The sequence below is a fragment of the Asparagus officinalis genome, chromosome 8, assembly GCF_001876935.1.
Source record: "Asparagus officinalis chromosome 8, Aspof.V1, whole genome shotgun sequence".
NCBI classification, from domain to species: Eukaryota; Viridiplantae; Streptophyta; class Magnoliopsida; order Asparagales; family Asparagaceae; genus Asparagus; species Asparagus officinalis.
The window spans coordinates 113721921-113744973 of record NC_033801.1 but is presented as its reverse complement, the minus strand read 5'-3'; the positions used below and the strand labels follow the sequence as shown (position 1 = coordinate 113744973).

Here is a 23053-nt window from a genome sequence, read left to right as displayed (position 1 = left end):
TCGTCGCTCACCGTCGAACCAACTCCCTTCGCCGCTGCTGGTGATCCTCAACCAGAAATCTCTTCATCGGAACCCTAAACTCTCCTGGACTCTTTGAGAAAGTGAAACGGAAGAGAGAGGGAAGAGAGAGAGAGAGAGGGGATGAGTTATATTTGGGGATGGGGTAGTTTAGGAATTTTTAATTTATTGGGTAAATACAGTACATAAAATGGGTGTATTATACATGTTAGGTTTAAAAATAAGTGAGATGAGATACAGTGGGTCTATTGGTGTTTGAAAAAATGAGTGAGTTTTAAAATAAGTTCTGGTAAAACTTTGGGTTAAAAGAGATTTTTCCCTTAATTTTTTAATATATGCGTCAGATTTGCTAGTGTTTTCCGCCTATTTTTAGTGAAAAATATTTTTTGTAAAATTGTACAGTTTTTTGTACTTGACAAAAAACTTTTCTGTAAATTTAATGTTGAATTAAACACGGTTTATAAAAATCTACAGAAATCTATTATTTACGATAACGTGGTTACGTTTCGAGGTGTTTTCTCAAAACTTTTCATAAATAGGTGACCAAACACCCCCAACAGATATTTTGAATATCATCCGCTTTCTTCAAAATCCAGTGGATGGTCTTGATCATTCCACACTCCACACGCTTATTAGGCGCATATCTACCCCCATTCCGCTAGCATTCTCCACATCCAATCTAAAATCCTCGCAAAAAAATCCCCAAATTCTCCAAACTCTAGGGTTACGAAAACTTAATCCAGTCAAATTCCTCCTTACTCTCCATCCTATAATGGGCGAACCATGCCCAATCCTGTAACCACCCCGCGCCCTAGACGAGGACGAGCAGCCCGCGCTCAGCCGCCGCCGATCGCGGCCGATCAGCCCGCTCGAAGACCTAGAGGTCGGCCGAGGAAGAACCAGGCTGGAGCTTTGAATCGAGTGAGGACCAGAGCTGAGGCTGCGAAAGCGAGGGTAAATTTGGAGGAAGAAGAGGAGGAGGTTGTTGTGATCGAAGAGGAGGAGATAAAAATGGTGAAGGATAGCGGAGGAGGCTCTAATAGGAAAGAGGAAGAAGGGACGAATAGCCCTTTTCCTGACACGGTATAATTTTTTTGCTCAAGTTTTGTTCTTGGATTGTTTTCTTGATAGGATTAGTGATTAAAGCTACGATTTTGAATGTATATTTGTTTTTTCTCAGTTTCACTTTGTTGATGCTGTTCTTTTGGCGGAAATTTGAATATTTCATAATATCTTCACCTTAGAAGCACTATATATTAATGATTTTGTACTAACATTTTGTTAGAATCAATTTAGTAGCATATGGATTAAATGGGGACTCAATTGTGGGTTTATAAGAGGTTTAGGGGTTTGGATTCCGTCCCTCTTAATAACTAGATCTTATGGGTGAGTTCTCTTATGTTTCTTACGGATATCATCGGAGCCAACCCCATCTTCCCAGTTGCAGCGGGCAGTTTAGGGGGTGATTTCTGCGTTGCAGTATTCACCCTGGACTAGTCTAGTGCGAAGGCATAACATTAGATTGCAGTGTTCGACCAGGACTATTCTAGTGCAAAACTACTACAGATAGGAACCGGAGCTTGAGAACCGAGGTGGTGTGTAGGGTTCATTTAGTCCCACATTGACTAAATGAGGAACCAATTGTGGGTTTATAAGAGATTTGGGTTTTCTCCCTCTAACAACTAGTGTTTAGGGGCGAGTTCTCCTAGGTTTCTTATTTATTATTGGGTTCTTTAGGGGATTTCATTTTCTTCTGTATCACTTTATTGATGCTGTTCTTTTGGGGAAAAATGGGATATTTTCTTTGTTCATTAATAGTTTCACTTTGCGAGTGCTATGCTATCGATGCTTTCATGCTTTATTTGGCCTAAGTAGTGATTGTATTTGATGTCAAAAGCTCAGTGTCACAAATTTTTTGGGATTTAGTTGTCAATATCATTTTGACACACACTTTGGAAAACATCAAGTGTGTATGAGCTTAAAAATGTACTTATTAATTAGGCCTTATTTGAAGTATCTTTTGTAGGATTCAATGTTTTGTCAAGACTAAAGAGTCCCTAGATCATGGTCCATGAATGTATGCTGCTGTTATTTCTTTTCTCGGTGGTTCCATTTTGTTCAGCATCACTTTGTTTATGCTGTTGGGTATTTATATGCCATGGTTTAATGATAATTTCACTCAGGAGCACTATGTTATCGATATTATTTTGTGCATCATTTGACTAAACATTGCTTCTATTTGATGTCAGTAACTCTTTGTCAAAGTACCTTTTTGCAATTTAGTTATTGGCACCATTTTGGCAAGTGTTCGCTTATGACTTACATTTAGTTGCATTTAAAGCTGAGGAAAGTGAATGTTCCATATTTGAGAAAAGAGAACTCTTTCCTTCAATGACCTCCTTTTTCTTTTTGTTGATTTTGCTACATTCTCACTACTGGAGTTACGTATTTGAATTTTCTTTTTTTTCTTTGAATAAATCATTATTCAGCAATTTGGACTTGTTTATTTACCAAGTTGATTAATTTGCCTCTCTTTGTATCAGATTTACTGTTTCCATTTGAATTGTTATTTATAATTTCTTTATTTGGACCATTGTATAAACCTGAATTTTATGAGTAACTATTCTTTTCTATCTGACTGTTGATCTTCATCGACTGTTCATAAATTTCTTTCTATGTAACTTAGTGGTTTGCTTCCGTATTTAACAGCAATTTGTTGCCATCGGAAGCAATATGTTTATTTCAAAATTTCTGCTGGCACCGACTTTGGTATCCTTTTCACCATATGTCAAGTTCCAATCTCTCTGTGAGCAACTACCATATCTTTGTCGTCTGTCAAGGAGTTCATTTGTCTACCTCCTTCACCTGTAATCCTTTGATACATGTCAGCAATAATCAATCCCTGGTCCAATTATCAGACGCGTGTCAATCTCTGCTTAACCAGATTAATATGTCTAACTTTCTCTCAACAACATCCATTTCTTATCCTACCTTCTAGCATGTTGTCCCGAACAATCTAACAGAGTTACATTTCTACTTATTGGACACTTAAAATAAATTATTCTAAAAATTCGATCACCGGGATCCATAGTGAGTTTTTTGGTGAACTTTGAAAAGCATCCAGAAGTTATTACTTTCTTGCTCTTTTTTTAGCTCAATTGTGTTATTGTTAGTAATACCACCACTACAACAGACACAGACAAACTGTGGTACTCCTCTTCACCTTAGTTATAGTTGAATGCTAGTTTTTGTTCTGGGTTTAATTTTATTATGATGCATCTTTTTCAGCATTCAATAAAGGCCTAGTTTTATTATCTTTTTTTTTCCATTTAGGTTTCCTTCTTTTTGACGATAAAACATGTTCATTGTGATTTGAGATGTCAGTTAATTTTCTTTATATTTAGGTCCAAGTTGGAGGATCTCCTCTATATAAGGTTGATAGAAAGTTAGGAAAAGGTGGATTTGGTCAAGTTTTCGTTGGTCGCCGTGTGTCTGGAGGCAGTGAGCGTGCAACAGGCTCGGGTGCTCTGGAGGTGTTCTCTACTCCGATGGCTTTAGTTTGTTTATTATTATTTCTTATATAAAAGTTTTTATTTTCCTATAATATAAAACGTCTTCCTGAGAGATTTAACTTGGTTAAATATCTTTGTTTTTCAGGTTGCCCTAAAGTTTGAGCATAGGAACAGTAAAGGCTGTAATTATGGTCCTCCATATGAATGGCAAGTTTACAGGTACACTTTCCACCATCTAGTATACTTCATGGCCTCATTTCGTTCAACTGATGTAATGTTTGCTGTTTCAATTCTTCTTGACAGTGCACTTGGTGGTAGCCATGGGGTCCCAAGGGTACACTATAAAGGGCGGCAAGGTGACTATTATATTATGGTATGATCTCAATTTCATCAGATGTGTTATTGACTACATTTGAAGAACTTTGTTTTTATGTGTTCACCTAAGTTGATAATACTGCACTACTGTATCGAGCTAGTGATCTTCCATTCATGTTGCAGGTTATGGATATGCTTGGTCCGAGTTTGTGGGATGCATGGAATACTTCAGGTCAAACGTGAGTATCTTGCTAGTGTGGTGCTTGTCCCTTATGATGTTAATTTCATGGAAGCCATGTACTTCTGTCATTTCAACTGCATCAGGAACTTTCTAGAAAATACCATTTGATCTCAAATGGGGCAGCTATGTGGGGCTGATGTGCTAAGACTTATTAATGACATTTGATTTCTCAGTACTTTTGACTGAATTCACTTGCAGTCATTGTAGAAAATATGTTGCAGCACCCAATTTGCTATCATTAGTAGCCTAATGGAGAAATTTTGCATGACTGAACATGTTGTCAACCAATCCTTATGCCTGCCGTTCGAGTACTCTTCCCCATAATTTATGGCTATATCCCATACTTCAGAGGAAGAAAAATTGCAATCACCAATTGGACTAACTTCAGTTTTTTATGAACTGAATGGTTCCATTTAATTATGACACACACATGTTCCTTGAGTGGTTTGTGTATCATTGCGGGCATTATACCTATATGACTTGTCTTTACTTGCATAGCTGATTCCTTTGCTGCTTGTCTTAATCTATCAAACTTGTATCAGTAGGAAGATCATGGGAGATAATGTCCTTAAATCTTGATCATGATTCTGGTGAAGCACAAATATTAGTTGAACAAGTAATAAGCTCACCAAATCGGCTGTGCAGATATTTCTGTAGTTACTTGCCCTGGTCAGCTTCATCTCTTCTGAATTCCTTTCTTAGTAAAAGTTTTTTTGAGATAAAGACTACATACGTGCAAGCAGCATAGGTACAGTGATAGATTCAAACCTTTAATCTACTTTGTTCATGTGGATAAGCTTATGAAAATGTTTTTTAGCATATAAACATCAATTGATATGTAGGAAATTTGTGGGGATAAAAAAATCACTAAAAATGTGATTCGAATTATTTTTTTTGTAATTGTCACCTTGAGATTCATTTTCCTTACGTGATCAAATTCTTTATGGAATATATAGGATGACTTTTGAAATGGTCTCTTGCATAGCCGTTGAGTCTATCTCAATCCTTGAGAAGATGCATTCGAAAGGGTAAGAATATCAATATCATTTTTGTCCTCCAATTATAGATGCCTTAATTATTGTTTACAGAAGATTTTCTTCTACTGCTTATTTTTTTGATGGCGTTTTTGTAACATGCCTACAATTAGATATGTTCATGGTGATGTAAAACCTGAGAACTTCTTACTTGGTCAACCGTCAACACCTCAAGAGAAAAAGCTATATCTTGTTGACCTAGGACTTGGTGAGAGTTTTGATAACTGCAACTTGTAAAATGAGGGCATTGTGTGAAATGACCCATTATGCATACTGAAGATGTGATTTGTTTTTAACTGATTGACTTTGCAGCAACAAAATGGAAAGATACTGCGAGTGGCCAGCATATTGAATATGATCAACGTCCAGATGTCTTCAGGTATGCCTATATGCTTTTGTTATAATAAGCTTGTGCAGCAAGCATGCTCCTTGTAGAGTTAATTCCTTCAATCCTTGTAACTTTCTGTCCAATTGCTGTAGGGGAACTGTTCGATATGCTAGTGTTCATGCACATCTTGGACGAACTGCAAGTAGAAGAGATGATCTGGAATCTCTTGCTTATACTCTCATATTTCTTCATAGGGGAAGGTTGCCTTGGCAGGGATATCAGGTAATCGAGATTTGCAATACCTTTTTAATTATCTTTTGTTGCCTTTTATGTAGGCTGGCCTTTCAGTTTTGCTTTTTGTAATTTACTTGCATATGTTTCTATTTCAGGGTGAAAATAAATCATTTTTAGTCTGCAAGAAAAAAATGGGGACATCCCCTGAAGCGCTTTGTTGTTACTGTCCTCAACCTTTTAAGCAATTCCTTGAGATTGTCGTTAACATGAAATATGACGAGGAACCCAACTATTCTAAGTTAATATCTCTGTTTGAGGGGCTAATTGAACCAAATCCAGCAGTTAGACCTATCAATACTGATGGTGCTCAGAAGGTATGATTTGGATCCATGTGATTATTCCTACTTTGGCAGATACTGAAAATTTTTCTTGGGAGGGACAGAGAACAAGTGTTTATTTACCTAAAAATAAAAATATAATATTATAGAACTATAATATCAACGCACACGATACACTTTATAAGTTCCACTGGGCCTATTTGACTTTGATTGTTGAAAAGTTAAATGGGCTTTTACTTGCCAATGGGCTAATTTATTGCTCCTAGCTTATTTAGTGTTTTTAGATAGACCGGGGGTGCAATTTAAAAATAACTTTTTTTTTGGGGGGGGGGGGGAGGGGACAGGTGGTAATGTTTTCCTCAAGGCTTATCTGCAAAAAATTTCAGGGGTGCGACTGCACCCCTATACCAATTAAATCCTCCACTGTCATCCTGGATATTAGTAATATTCTTCAATCTTTCTATTATGCAGATTATTTATCAGGTTGGACAGAAAAGGGGCAGGTTGAATATTGAAGATGAAGATGATGGCCAACCGAAGAAGAAGGTTAGGTTAGGTGTTCCGGCTACCCAGTGGATTTCTGTATACAATGCCAGAACACCTATGAAACAGAGGTTGGATGTCCCTCATTTTAGTACTTCTTTTTCTTCACAGTCAAAGTGGAACTTTCATTCAGTGTTTGTGCATTCCAATTTATTGCAACCAAAATTTGAAGTATCAACAGCTACTTATATGCGAGCCATATCATATCCAATTTAGTGTGCTGATCCAATTCCTGGGGAAAATGACTGATGTCTGTGGTATTGGCTTATTACAACTTTTCCAGGCTAGTAGCCACTTGTAAGGTGGGATGCAGTTTGAAATACCAAAAGTTGATTTGATAGTGTTGTACCAAGGAGAAAAAGAAGATAAGTAGTGTTGTACCAAGAAAAAAAAGAAGATAAGTGATTAGGAAAGATTTGATTAAACTATAATGTAATGCTTTGAAAACTATGACTTTAAACGATGAAACTTTATGAAATTCCGACATAAGTACTGCTGAAGTTGATTTAGACCATAACCTTTCATGAAATTTCAAACCTTGGTCCCAACAATTTTGATATACTGTTAAGTGAATACACAACTAATTAGAATTTTGAGAATGGTAACTGTCAGACTATAAATTACAACCATCAGTCATTGCCACAATTTTAGAGTTTTGGTGCAATGGAAGGGACATTTGACATGATATCAGAACAATTTAGGTTTAATTCCCATCAGACACGAAATTAATTCGGATTATAAAAAAATGATAAATTGATACCACTACCTGAGTCCATGTTTTGATCCATAAAAGGGAGCTCACCCTGCAGAGGTATGTTAGAATATAAAATTATAACCTTCAAGTCTTCAACCCTCACCGCAATGTCAGAGTTTTGGTGCAGTAGCAGAGACATTTGATAGTATCATAGTAACGTCAAATCCTTCAATAAGATATTCAGCTCTGTTGAAGCTAGTATTGGTTTCTTTTATTGTCTCAAGTTGTGTTCATTTGGTCTAGCCACAGCCCTAGCTTTCATCTATGATCCTGTCATTCCTTGTTGCAGTCACCCATCGCTATGTCAGATGTCCGCACCACCTGAACTGTTTTCCCTTGCTTACTCTTCAGCTTGAGCTGCTACTTCTTATAGATGCACTGATCCATATTGTTTTTCTTTACTGCATCACCCGCTATCTATCTTCATACAGCAGTTATACATCTTTTTGATATTTTTCTATGTAGATCTATGTAGTAAATTTACACAGAACTAATCCTAGTAAGCACAAAATACCAGATTAAATATTATTGATATCAGTTTGTTAAAATTTAGAAAATCTGATAATATTCCACCAAATTAGAAGCACAATGCACAGTTTTCTTGACCAAAATCCAATAATTTCACCTTATTATTTAAAGAACATGAAATTATCATTATCTACAAGGGCAAAGCTGTATTCAGCTTGGGTTGGACATTGATCTAGGGAAAACTTCTAATATATGAGCGTTTATGTTCCACTATACTTACATAGTTACATGTATGGCCAATATTCCCTTTGATTTGTACCTTACCTAAAACCTCTCATCCATGAACTTCACACCTTGAATGGTGGTAAAAATATTATTTTTGTAGGATGAAACACATCAGCTCTAAAAATCACACTTGTTGTTATTAGAGCCTATTTGGAGAAAAATCCTTGCTTCACCCCTGATTATCTACATAAGTCTTTCCTCATGAAATCCTAGTTAATTAGTCCTAGTTGTCTTGAACCGTCATCCTTTCACTTATAATTTGCATAGTTATGAATCTCTCTTGCCCATGCTTATATCATCTTAACCTATTGCCCCTCATTTCATCCTTCTTGATTTAAGCTATTTCTAATTCCTTGCATATAACACTGATTTCTTATCACATCTCTTGCTGTATTGCGAGTTACCCATCCCAACATTCTGTTGCAGTTGTACTCATTTCTCAGTATGTTGTGCGTATATATATCCAGACAATAAACATAAAGATATCTTGCTAGACGCACAAGATTGCCATGTAACACATTATTTTCAAATTGATTTAAACACATTTACGTTTGGAGAAAAGAGAACAACCTTGCAGACTGCAACCTTTGTATCTTACGAAAATAGAAAAGTTTATCTTTCAAAACACATTAAATCACACCTGATGACATCATTCCTACCAAAATGAGATCAGCTATGGAGCACAAGACCCATGAGGTACTTAGCACAATTTTAGAATAAGCCAATGATTTGAGAGGGAGCCCTAGGGAAGTTTTGGATTTTCTTTTTTGTTGATTCCTTCTCCTTTTCTTTCATTTTTATTTCGTTTCTCTGTTCTTATTTTGCTGTTTCTTCTCTTCACTCTTTTTCGGGTGAGTTGGCGTTTTTATTTGGGAAAGGATGGGGGCAAGGTTGGGAGGTTTGGACCCATCCTTGCTACTGCCATATGGCCGGAAACTTTCCTTTCCTGAATCAAGAAGCATGTAGAAACTGATTTCATTTGTCTCATAGATCTCCTTTTACCTCAACATGAGCAACTTTCTTACAAAGTTTTATTTCCTTATGCCTTCATCTTAAATGATGAGTAAACTCAAGGAGCTTAACTCTGCCCATGCTACTTGCTATAGATATCACTATAATGTGGCTGATGCACGTTTGGCACAACATGTTGAGAAAGGAAATGCTGATGATTTGCGTATAAGCTGTGTTGCATCATCCACCAATCTATGGGCGCTCATTATGGATGCTGGAACTGGTTTCACCTCACAAGTTTATGAACTATCGCCATTCTTCCTTCACAAGGTATGGATTTGTGCTTACAATATTTTCTTTTTCTTCCACTTAGAATATAGCTGTAAGTAATTCAATGCTTTTGGCAGGAATGGATTACAGAACAGTGGGAGAAAAACTACTATATCAGTGCAATTGCTGGTGCAGATAATGGAAGTTCTCTAGTAGTGATGTCCAAAGGTTAATTTTAGTATTCTCTTTTTTACTCTTTTTGATGAACAAGTTTGCTTGTGAAGTTATCAACATTTCAGCCAATAAAGCCCCCTTCCCCCTCCCTCTCCCCTCCTTCACATGCACAATCACGTGCACACTCCATCTGACAGGGACAAAAGCACGTGCACACACATGTGGAGATACTGGTAAGAGCTGGGAGTTCCTTTAGCAAAATGAATTACGAAGAGATAAGATGGTTTGATGTTTACCTGCTTAGATGTTAAGTAGGATGAGCCTTACCACTAGTCTCTCTTGGTAGCTCATTTTGTAATATGAGCTGCCACCTTGTATTCTTTTTTTCATATACTTACACTTGAAAATCTGCAAAATCTGTAGTCAATTGACAGCACACATTTAAATTTTGAAAAATGAGGTGTCGTTGTTATCATCTTCTATCTTTATGCCAACTCTTTTTCAGTTTAGGGAACTCAAAAACAATTGGACCTTGCATTTTTAGGATGTATGGTGGGCCCTTTCTTATAGTTTCCTGGAGCAAACCAAAAATTTCACATCATCTAATGATGATCTCTAGAGATTCTTCAGTACATATTGTAATTTGTATAATTCTTCATTGTTTACATTTGCCTTCTGCTATGTATGTTGAATTAATAGTTTATTCCATATTTTTTATTATTTCTAATTTCTTTTTAATTGGAGAAATTATCATTTTAGGCACCCAGTTTACACAACAGTCCTACAAAGTTGGTGATTCTTTCCCTTATAAATGGATAAGCAAAAAATGGAGAGAAGGATATCATGTCACATCGATGGCCACTGCTGGAAGCCGATGGGCTATAGTAATGTCCAGAAATGCTGGCTTTCGTGATCAGGTTAGACGTTGAACTCTGCCGCTAAGGGCTAGATATATGAGTATTTGTTAGCTATCAGCTTAAAAATTCCCAACTAATGATTGCTTATCCTCCACAAGATTGGCAGACAACGGTTTTGTTTTTCATATCGATAATACCACACTAAAGTTAAACATCATAAGGGCTATTCATTAGCTATCAGCTAAATATCAACTCCATCTCGATTAGTTGCTAATTTCTACCCATTAAAGTGATTATTATAAGATTCATCGTTGCCTTGAAAACATTCACTTAGACAGTAGATGGACTGCCCATATTTTGCACTCGGTTGGCATTATGGGCGGATCTATGTGGTGCTCATAAAGGGCAATTGCTCCCCTAAAAGTTCTAATAATTATCATTTCAGCCCTTGCAAAATTAAAATGTCACCAATTTTTAAACTATTCGCATGTTCAGTCCTTGTATACTCACAAAGAATTTGATAGCCCTTTTAGATTTAACTCATTTGAAAATAGTAGCTCATTTAACTGCTCAAATGATCAAATCACATAGGTCCAAACACTAAAAGCCCAAACAAACACTAAAACCTCAAGCCCTTTACCAAACTCTCTATTCGCTTCCGCCCTCTCAAGACAATTTTTTAGATCTGCCACTGGCCGGCATCGGCATAATGGTATTTTCACATTGAATTATTTGTATAACTAGTTCTCCGGTTATTATTTTACAGGAAAACCAATTATTTATTGTGAAGATTAGGAACTTTGATTCCTTCTTCCTTTTCTCAACTCTTGTGCAACTCATTGACTTATTAAAATTTCTCCTATATATTGTTGAAAAGCCGCTTGGTCAGCTCTATGGCATAAATGACCTTTTAATTGGGACCCATCTGTTTAATTGGGACCCATCTGAATCTACTATGATGGAGCAGTTGTTCTTGAATTTAGTTAGCTAGAAAAAACATCCGAATGGATCGGAAGGAATATACTCCCTTGCGTCTGACACAAGTAATATTGTTGAAAAGCCGCTTGGTCAGCTCTATGGCATAAATGACCTTTTAATTGGGACCCATCTGAATCTACTATGATGGAGCAGTTGTTCTTGAATTTAGTTAGCTAGAAAAAACATCCGAATGGATCGGAAGGAATATTCTCCCTTGCGTCTGACACAAGTAAGCTATGCGTAGGTGCAAATATATATCCATATAAAAGGGACCTAAATTTCACCACCATCAAATACTATTGGAGCTGATAGTAGTTGTCACTTGCCAATAAACACTAAATCTTATGGTTGTCAAGCATACATGTGTTGTTATTTCTTACCATCTATAGCACATGAGCCTGTGAATTCAACTTATAAGACTCATTTAAGCACCAAGGGTATGGGTTTGTTTCACCAACTGTATTCATTTATTCTAACTGAATCACAAATTCTCTTGGTTTTAATTATTCCTGTTTTCCCAGGTTTCTCTTGGTTTTAATTATTCCTGTTTTCCCAGGTTGTGGAACTAGACTTCTTATATCCGAGTGAGGGAATCCACAGGCGATGGGATGGTGGTTATCGGATCACATCAATGGCTGCTACAGCAGATCAGGCTGCTTTAATTCTTAGTGTACCAAAACGTAAAATTGGAGATGAGACTCAGGAGACTCTCAGGACCTCAGCATTCCCAACTCAACATGTTAAGGTGCCTTTTTTTTCTCTTTTCCTTTAGACTTATCATCTACAACCATTTGAACTTTATAAATCATATTGTTAACAAGTAGAGTAAAAAGTTTAAACTGCCTCTTTTAATTTTCTTACCTACTTTTATGCGAGAAGGGTAACTTAAAAAGTTATATTTAGCAACTAGGGATATGATTGACCAAAAGGAGCAGGTGACAACTCCATTAACTGCAGGTAGTCCTCAGCTTAGTACCGATACTTAAGTGAGTGACACATGTTCAAGGGAGTTTCTATGATTTATAAAGTTCGGGAGGGGTTTTACACAACCCCAAAATTCAGTGGGGTTTTTGTGAAATTACCCTTATATTTCTCTTCCATTTATCCATCCTTTCCATATGATATCACCAGCTCACTCTCTCCTGTTAGCAAATGCAAACTCTTGGATCTGTCTCGGAAGGAAACAAATACAAGGGGATGGCTGTACTATTCACATACTATACCTGGTGTTGTGCTGTGTTCTGTTCAGTTGCCAAGCTGTCTACTTTGTAGGCATCTGTAGAAACTTCCCAGATTTAAAATCCTAAAGCACATGCCAAAATTGGATGTTATGTAGCTCCTAAAATCTCTTCCTCACTGATGTGCTGCTATATCTGCACTGCTGCAAAATCACCACTATAATAGTCTTCTTTCATCATTAAGGTTGGTAGGGTACATATGTTATGCATGAGGAAGAACAAAGTAACCCCCTTGTTACAACAACAAGAAGAACAACAAATGAAGATTTTTATCCAAGATTTGCAAGTTAAACTATTACCATTTCTTCGTTAATTGCTTCCAACCAAGTTCTCAGCCTACCTCTAATATACTTTTTGAAAACAATACAGAAAATAAACGAACTTGGAAATTAAATTTAAAGTTTAGTACTGGTCTATTTTTTTTGACTAGTTACTTTCGTTTGAGCGTATATAATTCCTGGAATCATTTTTTCTGTTTTATTCTTGGATCAGGACAAATGGGCAAAGAATCTCTATCTTGCTTCAGTGTGCTATGGTCGCACTGTATCTTGATTTTTAAAGAGTTGGGTGAAAGCCGAAGCTGTTTGTTGTATCGATTGTGTTTGTTATTTTGTATATCTTTCTTGTAGAGAAAGGCGAAAGAAAGAAAATAGCTGACGGTACAGGTCAGTGTTGTTTTTATATAATATAGTGCAAGCTTTAATACACCGTGAAAGGTTTTTATTCTGAACTCCTCCAACTTTTAGTATTTGTAAATAAACCCATGTCTGTAGCTTTATGCTTTCGCTTAATGTTGGTAAAATGTTAGCAGAATTGTTCTAAGAAAACATTGAGCCTGAAACAGGATTCTGCTGTTCAGAATTCGGAAGTTAAGAAGATGGCGAAATTTTAGTTGCTTTTTTTTATCCTTATTTCAGTTATTACTTCCATATCAAGCTCTTTTTAATTGTTTACGTTGCTAATACTATGCTACCTTAATTATCTTTTGTTATTGATGTTCTGGATCTCCCGAAATTGTCAAAAGTCTAAAATTATGTTTTAACATTCAATTACAAATAGCTTGTATAGTGAGAGAAACAGAACCCACCAATCTAAAGTCAATATTTTTCTTATTTCCTTCTTCGATTATTAAGTCATGATAAGAAAGTTGCAAATAACGTAACAAATTAATAAAGAGGCTCTCAGGCGGTCGATTTGGATTGGATCTATATAGCTATGTGATGTCAAACCAACAAGAAAGTGAACAATTTGCAAGACCTAGTCTTTATTTGATTAAGGCCGATTAATATTTCAGGCCTTACCTAATCTATGAAATACATGAACATCAATTGGTATTCAGGGTGGTAAACGATTGAATCAAATCAAATGCTAAGTTGTTCGTATTTGTATTTGTTTAAATTATCGAATTCGAATGCGAACTCTATTATTTATATTTAGAGTTTTTCGAATTCGAACTTGAATACTTGGTATCAGATAAATATATATTCATGGATACTTATCGAATATCAAAGTATATTAATTTTGCTAAATAATTTAATTTTTAAATACTATTTAAATCATAATTGAAAATTATTCCTTTGTACTGTATGATGTATATATATTTATTTATCAAATTTTTTATTAGAAAACATATTTAATATTATTTAAGTCTTAAAATTAGTACATAAAAAAAAATGGTAAGTGGCTTAAAAATATGACATCATATGTGCAATAATACAAATAGTAAATGATTAATTCTAAACGATTCGAATATTCATATGGTTAGATTTTATTTGCTGGTAAACTCGAATACAAAGTAATATTTATTTAGTAGTAAATGACTATTGAATCGAATATGATTGAATAGTAACTTATACAATAATCGAACTATTTGTCAATTGTTTGGTTCATTTCCACCACTATTGATATTTAATTTGCATCTAATCCAGACAGTCTCTACCAGGTGCAAGCCTACTAAAGCTTTTTTTTCTTTTTGGTGGTGGTGTTTTTTTTTGGGTTTGGGGTGGGGGGTGGGGTTGGGGGTGTTGAAGAAAATTGTCTTTGAAACTTTTTTCTTTGTAATGAAAGTTTAGATAATTCTATTACCAAATAAGCTGTCTGTACAAACTCCATATTTAGACACCTTTCACAAAACGAAACTTTGCTATTTACAAGTCATTAAACACCTCACCACACTTAATCAAAATAGAAAACCTCCAGCTCCATGGAAGAAATAGCTCTATCAAAGACATTCAAACACAAGTAAAACACCAAAAACGGAGAACCTGCACAATCAAGCTCTTAGTACTCTGCTAACAGGGGTAGATGCAAAAATGTTGGCATCCGCTTCTACTACTCGCTGCACCCCCCATGAACTGAATCCTGCTTAATTGAATCTCTAAGAAGAAGGTAATAATCTCTTTAATAGTATTTTTCACATTTGGTTTTATACTTCTAAAAATCAAATAGTTCCTTGCCTGCCAAACAAAATAGACTGATGCCCCCAACGCACTACGATGAATTTCAGCGAAAGCCCCAGTCCCGGTCCAATTCTTTGCCGTTCAAGGAACTAACTCACCACATCGCCAAGTCAGTTGATCCATCATCACAAATTTAACAACACCAAACCAATCCTCTCTACCAAACCGACACTCGAAGAGTAAGTGTTATTTAGTTTCAGTTGCATTTGAACACAAAGAGAAAGTAGGATCTATATCTAAACCTCTGTTCTCAAAAAGATTTTCGACATAATGCTATCATGGGAAGTTAAGGATAGAAGGATTTTATGACACAATTTATACCAAACTAGCAGTTTAGGTTAAAGTTTATATACTGAAATCAAAAGAATAGTAGACGGAATGTCAAAGTCACCAGCATTTCATATCTCTAAAAAACCACATACATTGAACATTACACTTATAGAAAATATACCTTCAGATAGAAATAGAGCTACAATACGAGCTCTATGTCTTGCACAATCCTTTTGATTGATTGAAACCGGTTGACCAGAAACGAGACTGAACATGTATGACATCAAGAACACCCCACAATCTAGGCTACTACAAGTACACATATTGTAAGTACAAATATAAAATTTTGACCCGCAATATATAATTTCTATGTGTCAGCACATACAGAAAAACAAGAACATATGAATAAGTTGAATACACTAACCTACGTTGTTGAGGTACATCAACACTTTCTATCTCATGACAAGATCTAATATGCAAATTTCAATCATTTGGAATGGAGGACATAAGCTTCACTCTAAAATCTATAGCATCAGACATGTATCCGTGGAGAGAAAAGTAATGATAAAACCTTCTATCCTTTACAGATAATACCAACATATGCCAATGAAATGAAGTTAGAAGTGGGAAAATAATTTTATCAAGTTCAAGGAAACGTGTAGTTGTTATTGGCTTAAACATGCGTTCGACATTGGACGGATTATTTTCGTTCATGCATCTCTATAAAAAACAAAGGATAATTTTTAGTATTTAAGATAATATATGAATAATACTTATAATCTCCAATCGGATTTCTACTTACAGTTTCCCATGGACTACAGATGTGTATGTCCTTTGCATACTTTGGACGCATCTCCATCAACATATTTAGAAGCACAACATAGGAGACTATAACTTGAAATGTACATAATAAAATTGTAAACATTTGTGTTATATACTACGCGTGCATTGTGTGAAGCAAGAAAAAAACGGTTACTTACATCGCAACTAATTACATTTCCTTTAAGTAATTCCAATGCATCCTTATGAGTTAACAAAGCATCACTAGATGACCACACTAAGTCTCCCTACATATGAAAAAACTTAGAAAATGTGTTAATGAAAACACTACAAAAGTCATAAAATAGGTCATTCAAAATTCCTTACATGGTCATATTTTCGTCCTTCCAAAAGTTATCGAGTAGTTCCCTCTCACTATCCCTTACTTCCTTCATTCTCGGATAATTTGGTACTCATTTTCGATTAGCAAGCGGGACAAAAGGTGAACGCATAGATGGTCCAGCAAGCCGAGATCTCGGCAGAACTGTTCTTTTGATGGAAGGGGTTTTACGCTTGCCTTCCATCACCAGAATATCGCGCGGGCTAAGAACAAAGGTGTTATCATCCACTTCTATTGAAACCATGTCCACTTCGTCATTTGCGCCATCTCCACCATCATCTTTATCTACATTCAATGTATCAACTTCTCCATCACCACCAATCTCCGTATCTCCACCAACCCCCGCATCTCCACCGACATCCTCATCCACATCTCCACCATCCCTCTCATCTCCTACTCCATCATCATTTTCACCTTCGCCTACATCTCTATCATCCTCCTCATTCCCGCCATCCTCATCGCCATCATCACTATCATCCTCGTCATCCATATCATCTTCATCTCCTTCATCACTACCAACATCCTCTTGCTTTCCACCAAATATTTCCCTCTTCATCTTCAAGAGAAGGTCTAATTCCACTTTTTTCATGTATGAGCCGATCCAAATCAGCTTCAGTGATTCCCTACATATAAATAACCCAAGTACAATTAAATTCATGGATGAATATCAAATATAAATCATTTTGTAAAAGCTACCGATTTTAGAAAATGTTATAATGTATACAAGTCACGGAGCTATTAACTAACATGGAATAAAAATATGTAGAGAAACCTAAGCATGATAATTAGAAAAGTAATACTAGTTCTCATGTCTTGAATCAATCAAACAAAAGCATAGAGAATACACCAACATCCAATAATAAGTTCCATTTTAGTGAAAAACACATTAAAAAACTAATTGATCCCAGATAATAATTGAAAAGCAACATTAGTTCCCAAGGCACTTGTTTAAATTAACCATTATACATTTCCTTGAATTTTATAGGGGCAACTTCTGTAGTGGCAGTGACAGCTTCAGTAATCCTCTTTTCAAATGTTAGAGCCCTCGAGTATTTATCATACTTCCTAAAATTAACCGGATCTCTAACTAAATCCTGCACTGCATTCCTCCGTAAACATTTCAGACACTTATAGAAGCTTAGGATGGATGGTAGGGGTTTAGCTCCTACGCGAAGGCTCAACTTTCCCTCAAACTCATAAAACCAAATCTGTAAAACGATGAAAAATTTAGTGCAACATTAAATATGACCGAATGACATAACTATATAAAATGGAAAATAACATAAATATATAAAAGGTTAACTTACCACCAAAATTGAGGCAAAACCCCTCATATAACCACCAGTAGATCGATTTCCCTCGGACCTCTTAGTGTTAGTCTTCTTAGCCTTATTCATCTCAGTCCGCAACACATTATACACCACTTCAGCTTAATTGTACTCCTTAAAAGTGTCCAATTTCTCAGCATATTAAAATGCAAATAAAGGACAACTCATATTAGCTTGAGGCCATAATATAAAGCCTATAATGAAAGCCACGAGCATCTGTGGCAAAAGAGATCTCTACGCTCGGCCATCTCCTCAATAAGTTCACCCATCCTATCCCTTTTAGCACACACAATCTTCTTCTTTCCCTCATCACTTTTCTTCTTTCCTCTTCTAGTCCTACACTTCATATCCTCCTCAATTTCTGCCTTTGTCCTAAATGAAAGCACGAGCTTGTAGATTGTCTTACGATCACTTCTATGGAACCTCGTATCTATTATAGATCCTCCCATCGGAAGACCCGTAATTCTCCCAACATCTTCAACACCAAAGGAGGTCCATTTTCCTCCAATTTTAAAACTACTTTTTTCAACATCAAATACTTTCAACAAACAATCCACTACAAGTGGTTGCATTGGAACATCAGGAACATCCAAATAGCCATAGAATGACGTATCTTGAAGGGCTGTTCGATGATCCTCTGACAATGTAGAAGAAATACAATTTTGAAGAAGGTCCCGGAAGTAGCCAACATTGGATGGAATTCTCACTACATCTACATCCATAGTGTATGATTTTCTGCAACCAAAGTTAAACATAAGCCAACTTTAATATCATATCAATATTATACCTTTTTTCTTTACTAAACGAGCTACCATTAAGATAAAACATTAAGATCAAACACATGCATGGAGGAGAATATGATATCCTACTTTAAACTTTCAACTCAAACTTTCATGTGCATATATACAAGTGCATCTTTGTAAGCGTTTTCGTTTAGCACACTGTTACGACATTCACCTTCAAGTGTCTTGCACTTTCTACGAAATTATGTACTCTAGGCAAACAATGGGGTGAATCGTTATTCTAGTTTACAAATGGAGCATCGATATACACTTCGTCAAGGATCGAACAAAGCTGAAATTAGACCATGATGCAGGCCAAGACTGATTCTGATTTATGCAAACAATACCCGAAAAAGTACTAATATGTGGGAGTAAAACGAAAGTGAAGGTTTTTATACACCATAAGTGGGATCTGTAATGCATCTTTCTTGTTCCAGTAAAATGAGACTTGAGTTATGATTGTAGGTTCTTGGACACAAAGGGACTTGAAATATGAGTTCATCTAGCCGTCAATATGGCAAGACTCTACTCTCGTGTTCGTGTTTGTATTTAATGAATGATAATTGACTCCTCTCCACCTCCTCCTGATTTGGTGAAAAGGTAGGGAAAAAACATCCTGCTGACTCGAACATAACGACTTGATGTTTGAGTTCTTTTATTAGTGGTAACTCTCTGAGTTTTTCTGGTTTTTACTGTCTAATGCTTAGTTCCTCAGAGTTTACAGATGTCAAATTTGCTTCCCCATTTCCTTTCAGTTGGATGAAAACTGAAGAAGCTGTTGGATGGTGTTCCTAACCAAGCTCTCCAATCTCAAGCCAAACTATTATATCTCACTTTGGTACAGAAAGACCTCTTTGAAATATTTCACTATCACCGAAAAGAGCCTTAATCCTTGATACTATCAAGTAAAAAACTGAAAGTTGGAAGGTAGTTGTTATTTTTGCTAATTTCCTTCTTCTCTTTTTATTCTTTTATAACAGGGATCGTTCAAATTAAATGATCAAGTTGGCCACAATCACAGAACACAAACATTCTTGAATCGATCACCATTAATTGCAAAACCATCAACAGCATGTTCTCGATCAAAATATGTCCTCAACATAAAAGATAATAAAGCATGCAATCTATTAAAATGATGCAAACTCAAAACTACAAATACTCAACAGCACGGGTGGATCCGAAGGCAAAGACGGAGGCGTCGATGAGAGTGACAGAGAGGTTGGAGTGGAGGAGGAGGTGGCGGGCGATGGAAATGCCGATGATCCCGCTGCGGACGATGACGACATCGTGCTCTGACTTGCGTAGAGCGGCCACAATGGGGATTTCACCTCGGTCAGGGCTCAGTGACGAGACGACGACGGTGACGGACACGAGACGGCTACGGAAATTGGGGTTTTCAGTTATGACCTGTTTGGATGGAGGGTAGAGAGGGGGAAGGGAAGAGAAATCTCATTTTAACATTTTTTGGGAGTTTTATTTAGGAAGGTAGAGGAGGGGAATGGAGGGGAAATTTAACCCAAATTCTTACACCCCAAATTGGGGTGTAATGGAGGGGAAGGGAAGGAAGGGGAATTTTTCCCCTTCCTTCCCTTCCCTAAGGGCTTGTTTGGATTGAGGTGAATAAGGGTGAAGGGAAGTTAGGGGAACCATTCACCTCCATTCACCTTGTTTGAGAACATTTAGGAGGTGAAGTTATTCACTCTAGTTCCCCTTGGTTCACCCCCTAATAGTATAAAATTTATTACCCCCCAAATTGGGGTGTAACCAAGGGAAAGGGAACTCCCTTCCCTTCCCTTCCATTCTCTCACCTAGTTTCCCTTAACTTCCCTTCACCCCTTACAAATCCAAACAGGCTCTAAGTGAACTCCCTAACACACCATTAGGGTTCAGAGATGAAAAGGGGGAAGAAGAGGAGAGAGAGAAAAATACTAGCTTAAGTGGGGGTATTGAAAGGGTATTTTGGGGTTTTTTTCCATTTGTGTATAAATACAAGTGCTATACCTACTGTATTTTAAAAATTGGGTTTAAAGGCAAAAAAAAAAAAGATAATTGAGTTTAAGAATACAAGCAATAGTGATTGGGTTTTGAGATAAAGTTGAGTAAACAAATGTGGCTAGAAATAAAAATCCCTAATCTCTTTGATAGTATTTTCACATTTGGTTTTATACTTCTAAAAATCAAATAGTTCCTTGCCTGCCAAACAAAATAGACCGATGCCCCCAACGCACTACGATGAATTTCAGCGAAAGCCCCAGTCCCGGTCCAATTCTTTGCCGTCCAAGGAACTAACTCACCCCATCGCCAAGTCAGTTGATCCATCATCACAAATTTAACTACACCAAACCAAACCTCTCTAGTTCAGTTGCATTTGAACACGAAGAGAAAGTAGGATCTTTATCTAAACCTCTGTTCTCAAAAAGTTTTTCAACATAATGCTATCATGGGAAGTTAAGGATAGAAGGAATTTATAACACAATTTATACCAAACTAGCCGTTGTAAAGTTTTTTTGTATGAGTTGCATTTTTCTATAAAATCTTCATATCCAACCAAATAAAAGAAAAAAAACAACAAACTTTCTATAAAGTTATGGGCCTGTTTTCTTGTTTTGAACCAAATAAAGAAAGAGCAAGAAACAAGAAATGTTGTATTTTTTGAGTCCTATAAACATTTCCTATAAATTTTTATAGAAATATAAGGAAATCAATTTTTTGATACTTTTCCAGTTCCTTTTTGTATAGTAATTGAACCAAATAGCCCCTTAATGTTGGTAAAATATTAGGAGCATTGTTCTAAGAAACATAAGGAGCCTTAAACAGGATTATGCTGTTCAAAATTCAGAAGTTCTGAAGATGGTGAAATTTTAGTTGCTTTTTTAATCCTCATTTCAGTTATTACTTCCATATCAAGCTCCCTTTAATTGTTTCCCCTGGCAAATACTATGCTACCTTAATTACCTATTGTTATTGATGTTCTGAAGCTCCCGGAATTGTCAGAATTATAAAATTCTGTTTTAACATCCAAAATATAAACAGCTTGCAAGTGAAGAGAAACAGAACCCAACAATGTAGAGTCAATATTTGTTTTTTATTTCCTTTTTCGATTTAGTTAGCCATAATAAGAAAGCTGCAAATAACGTAACAAATTAATAAATAAGCTCTCGGTCGGTCAATTTGGGTCCGGATCTATATAGCTACGTGTCGTCAAAAGAACAAGAAAAAAAAGGAAAAAAAAAGAACTATTCGCAAGGCCTAGTCTTTACTTGATTAATGTCGATTAATAATTTTTCTAGGCGCAGAAAAATTGTTTCCTTTCAATTATACTCTTCTCGACTTTTAAAAGCAATCCAACATATTCTGCTTTACTAAAGTATATGTCGGACTGCTTTAAAAAGAACAAATTTTCAAAACAGCCCCAAACAAATTTTTATTTTTTAAAATCGACCCATTATTTATTTATTTATCAAAATCGACCTATTTTTTGCCACGTAGACTTAATGAAGTTTCTAAACAGTCGGGGTTGGCAACCCCGACTGTTTAGAAAGGTGTTAAACCCCAATTAGAACCCTTAAACCCAAAATTTTTATGTCCTAAACAGTCGGGGTTGGCAACCCCTACTGTTTAGGAACTTCATTAAGCCCACGTGGCAAAAAATGGATCGATTTTGATAAATAAAAAAAAATAGGTCGATTTTGAAAAATAAAAATCTTTTTGAGGCTTTTTTGAAAATTTCCTCCTTTGAAAAGTATATCGGCCGGCAGAAGAAAGAAATCTGAATATATTAAAAGCAATCTAGCATCTATCTACATGGAAAAACTCTTTTTTTTTGAAGGAAGGAATAAGTTCCACAATTTTCTTTGGGCAAAGGGAAGGTATTATGGGTAAAGGGTAAATCAGGAGATAAATTTCTGGCTCACAAGTGCCTATGCGCACACTTCTTACAGAGAAAAAAAGAAGAAGAAAATAACTATTTTTATTTAGCGCGTTTATACTTTATATAAGTAAGATATTTTAAGAAGTATCAGATTATACATTTTCCACACTTTATGCTGACAGAAAATATGAAGATTAGATGAAATAATTTATGTATAATGTTAATTTAGTTATATATCCTGCTAGCACCAGTAAAGAGACGCTAAAATCTTTGGAAATGTAGTAATCTAATTTTTTATTTTATTATATTCATTAATTAATCAACTTTGGCTAGTTAAATTTCACAATAAGCTATGCTCTATCATTTCAAAAATTTTAAATTTGTAAGTGTGGGGAAAAAATCATTTTGTAAGAGACCTTTTTTCTAAATCACAAAACCTTCTTCACAAAAATTCAAAATATTAACTTTCGTTTGTTAAATTAATAGATTACGAAGGTGGTGAGTTGGTGACATGATCTTTGTTCACTTGCCTTTTATCAAGACATATACATATTTATTTTGTCCATGATCCTAAGTTTAAACTGGGTTCATATTTGTTATATTAAGTTCTCACAATTATTTGGTAAAAATTACATATGTCATCTCA

General features: G+C 35.8%; 1 protein-coding gene across 1 annotated transcript; it reads left to right on the top strand.

Annotated features, from left to right (window-relative positions):
• LOC109851431 (casein kinase 1-like protein HD16) lies at nucleotides 624-13443 on the top strand. The gene is made up of 16 exons (XM_020421563.1): nucleotides 624-1101; nucleotides 3423-3551; nucleotides 3676-3749; nucleotides 3834-3903; nucleotides 4029-4084; nucleotides 5043-5114; nucleotides 5234-5328; nucleotides 5433-5499; nucleotides 5601-5730; nucleotides 5838-6056; nucleotides 6492-6634; nucleotides 9177-9351; nucleotides 9429-9519; nucleotides 10225-10382; nucleotides 11857-12045; nucleotides 13031-13443. Exons 1-16 carry the CDS (start codon nucleotides 802-804, stop codon nucleotides 13088-13090), a joined length of 2028 nt encoding a protein of 675 aa, XP_020277152.1. The 5' UTR covers nucleotides 624-801; the 3' UTR covers nucleotides 13091-13443.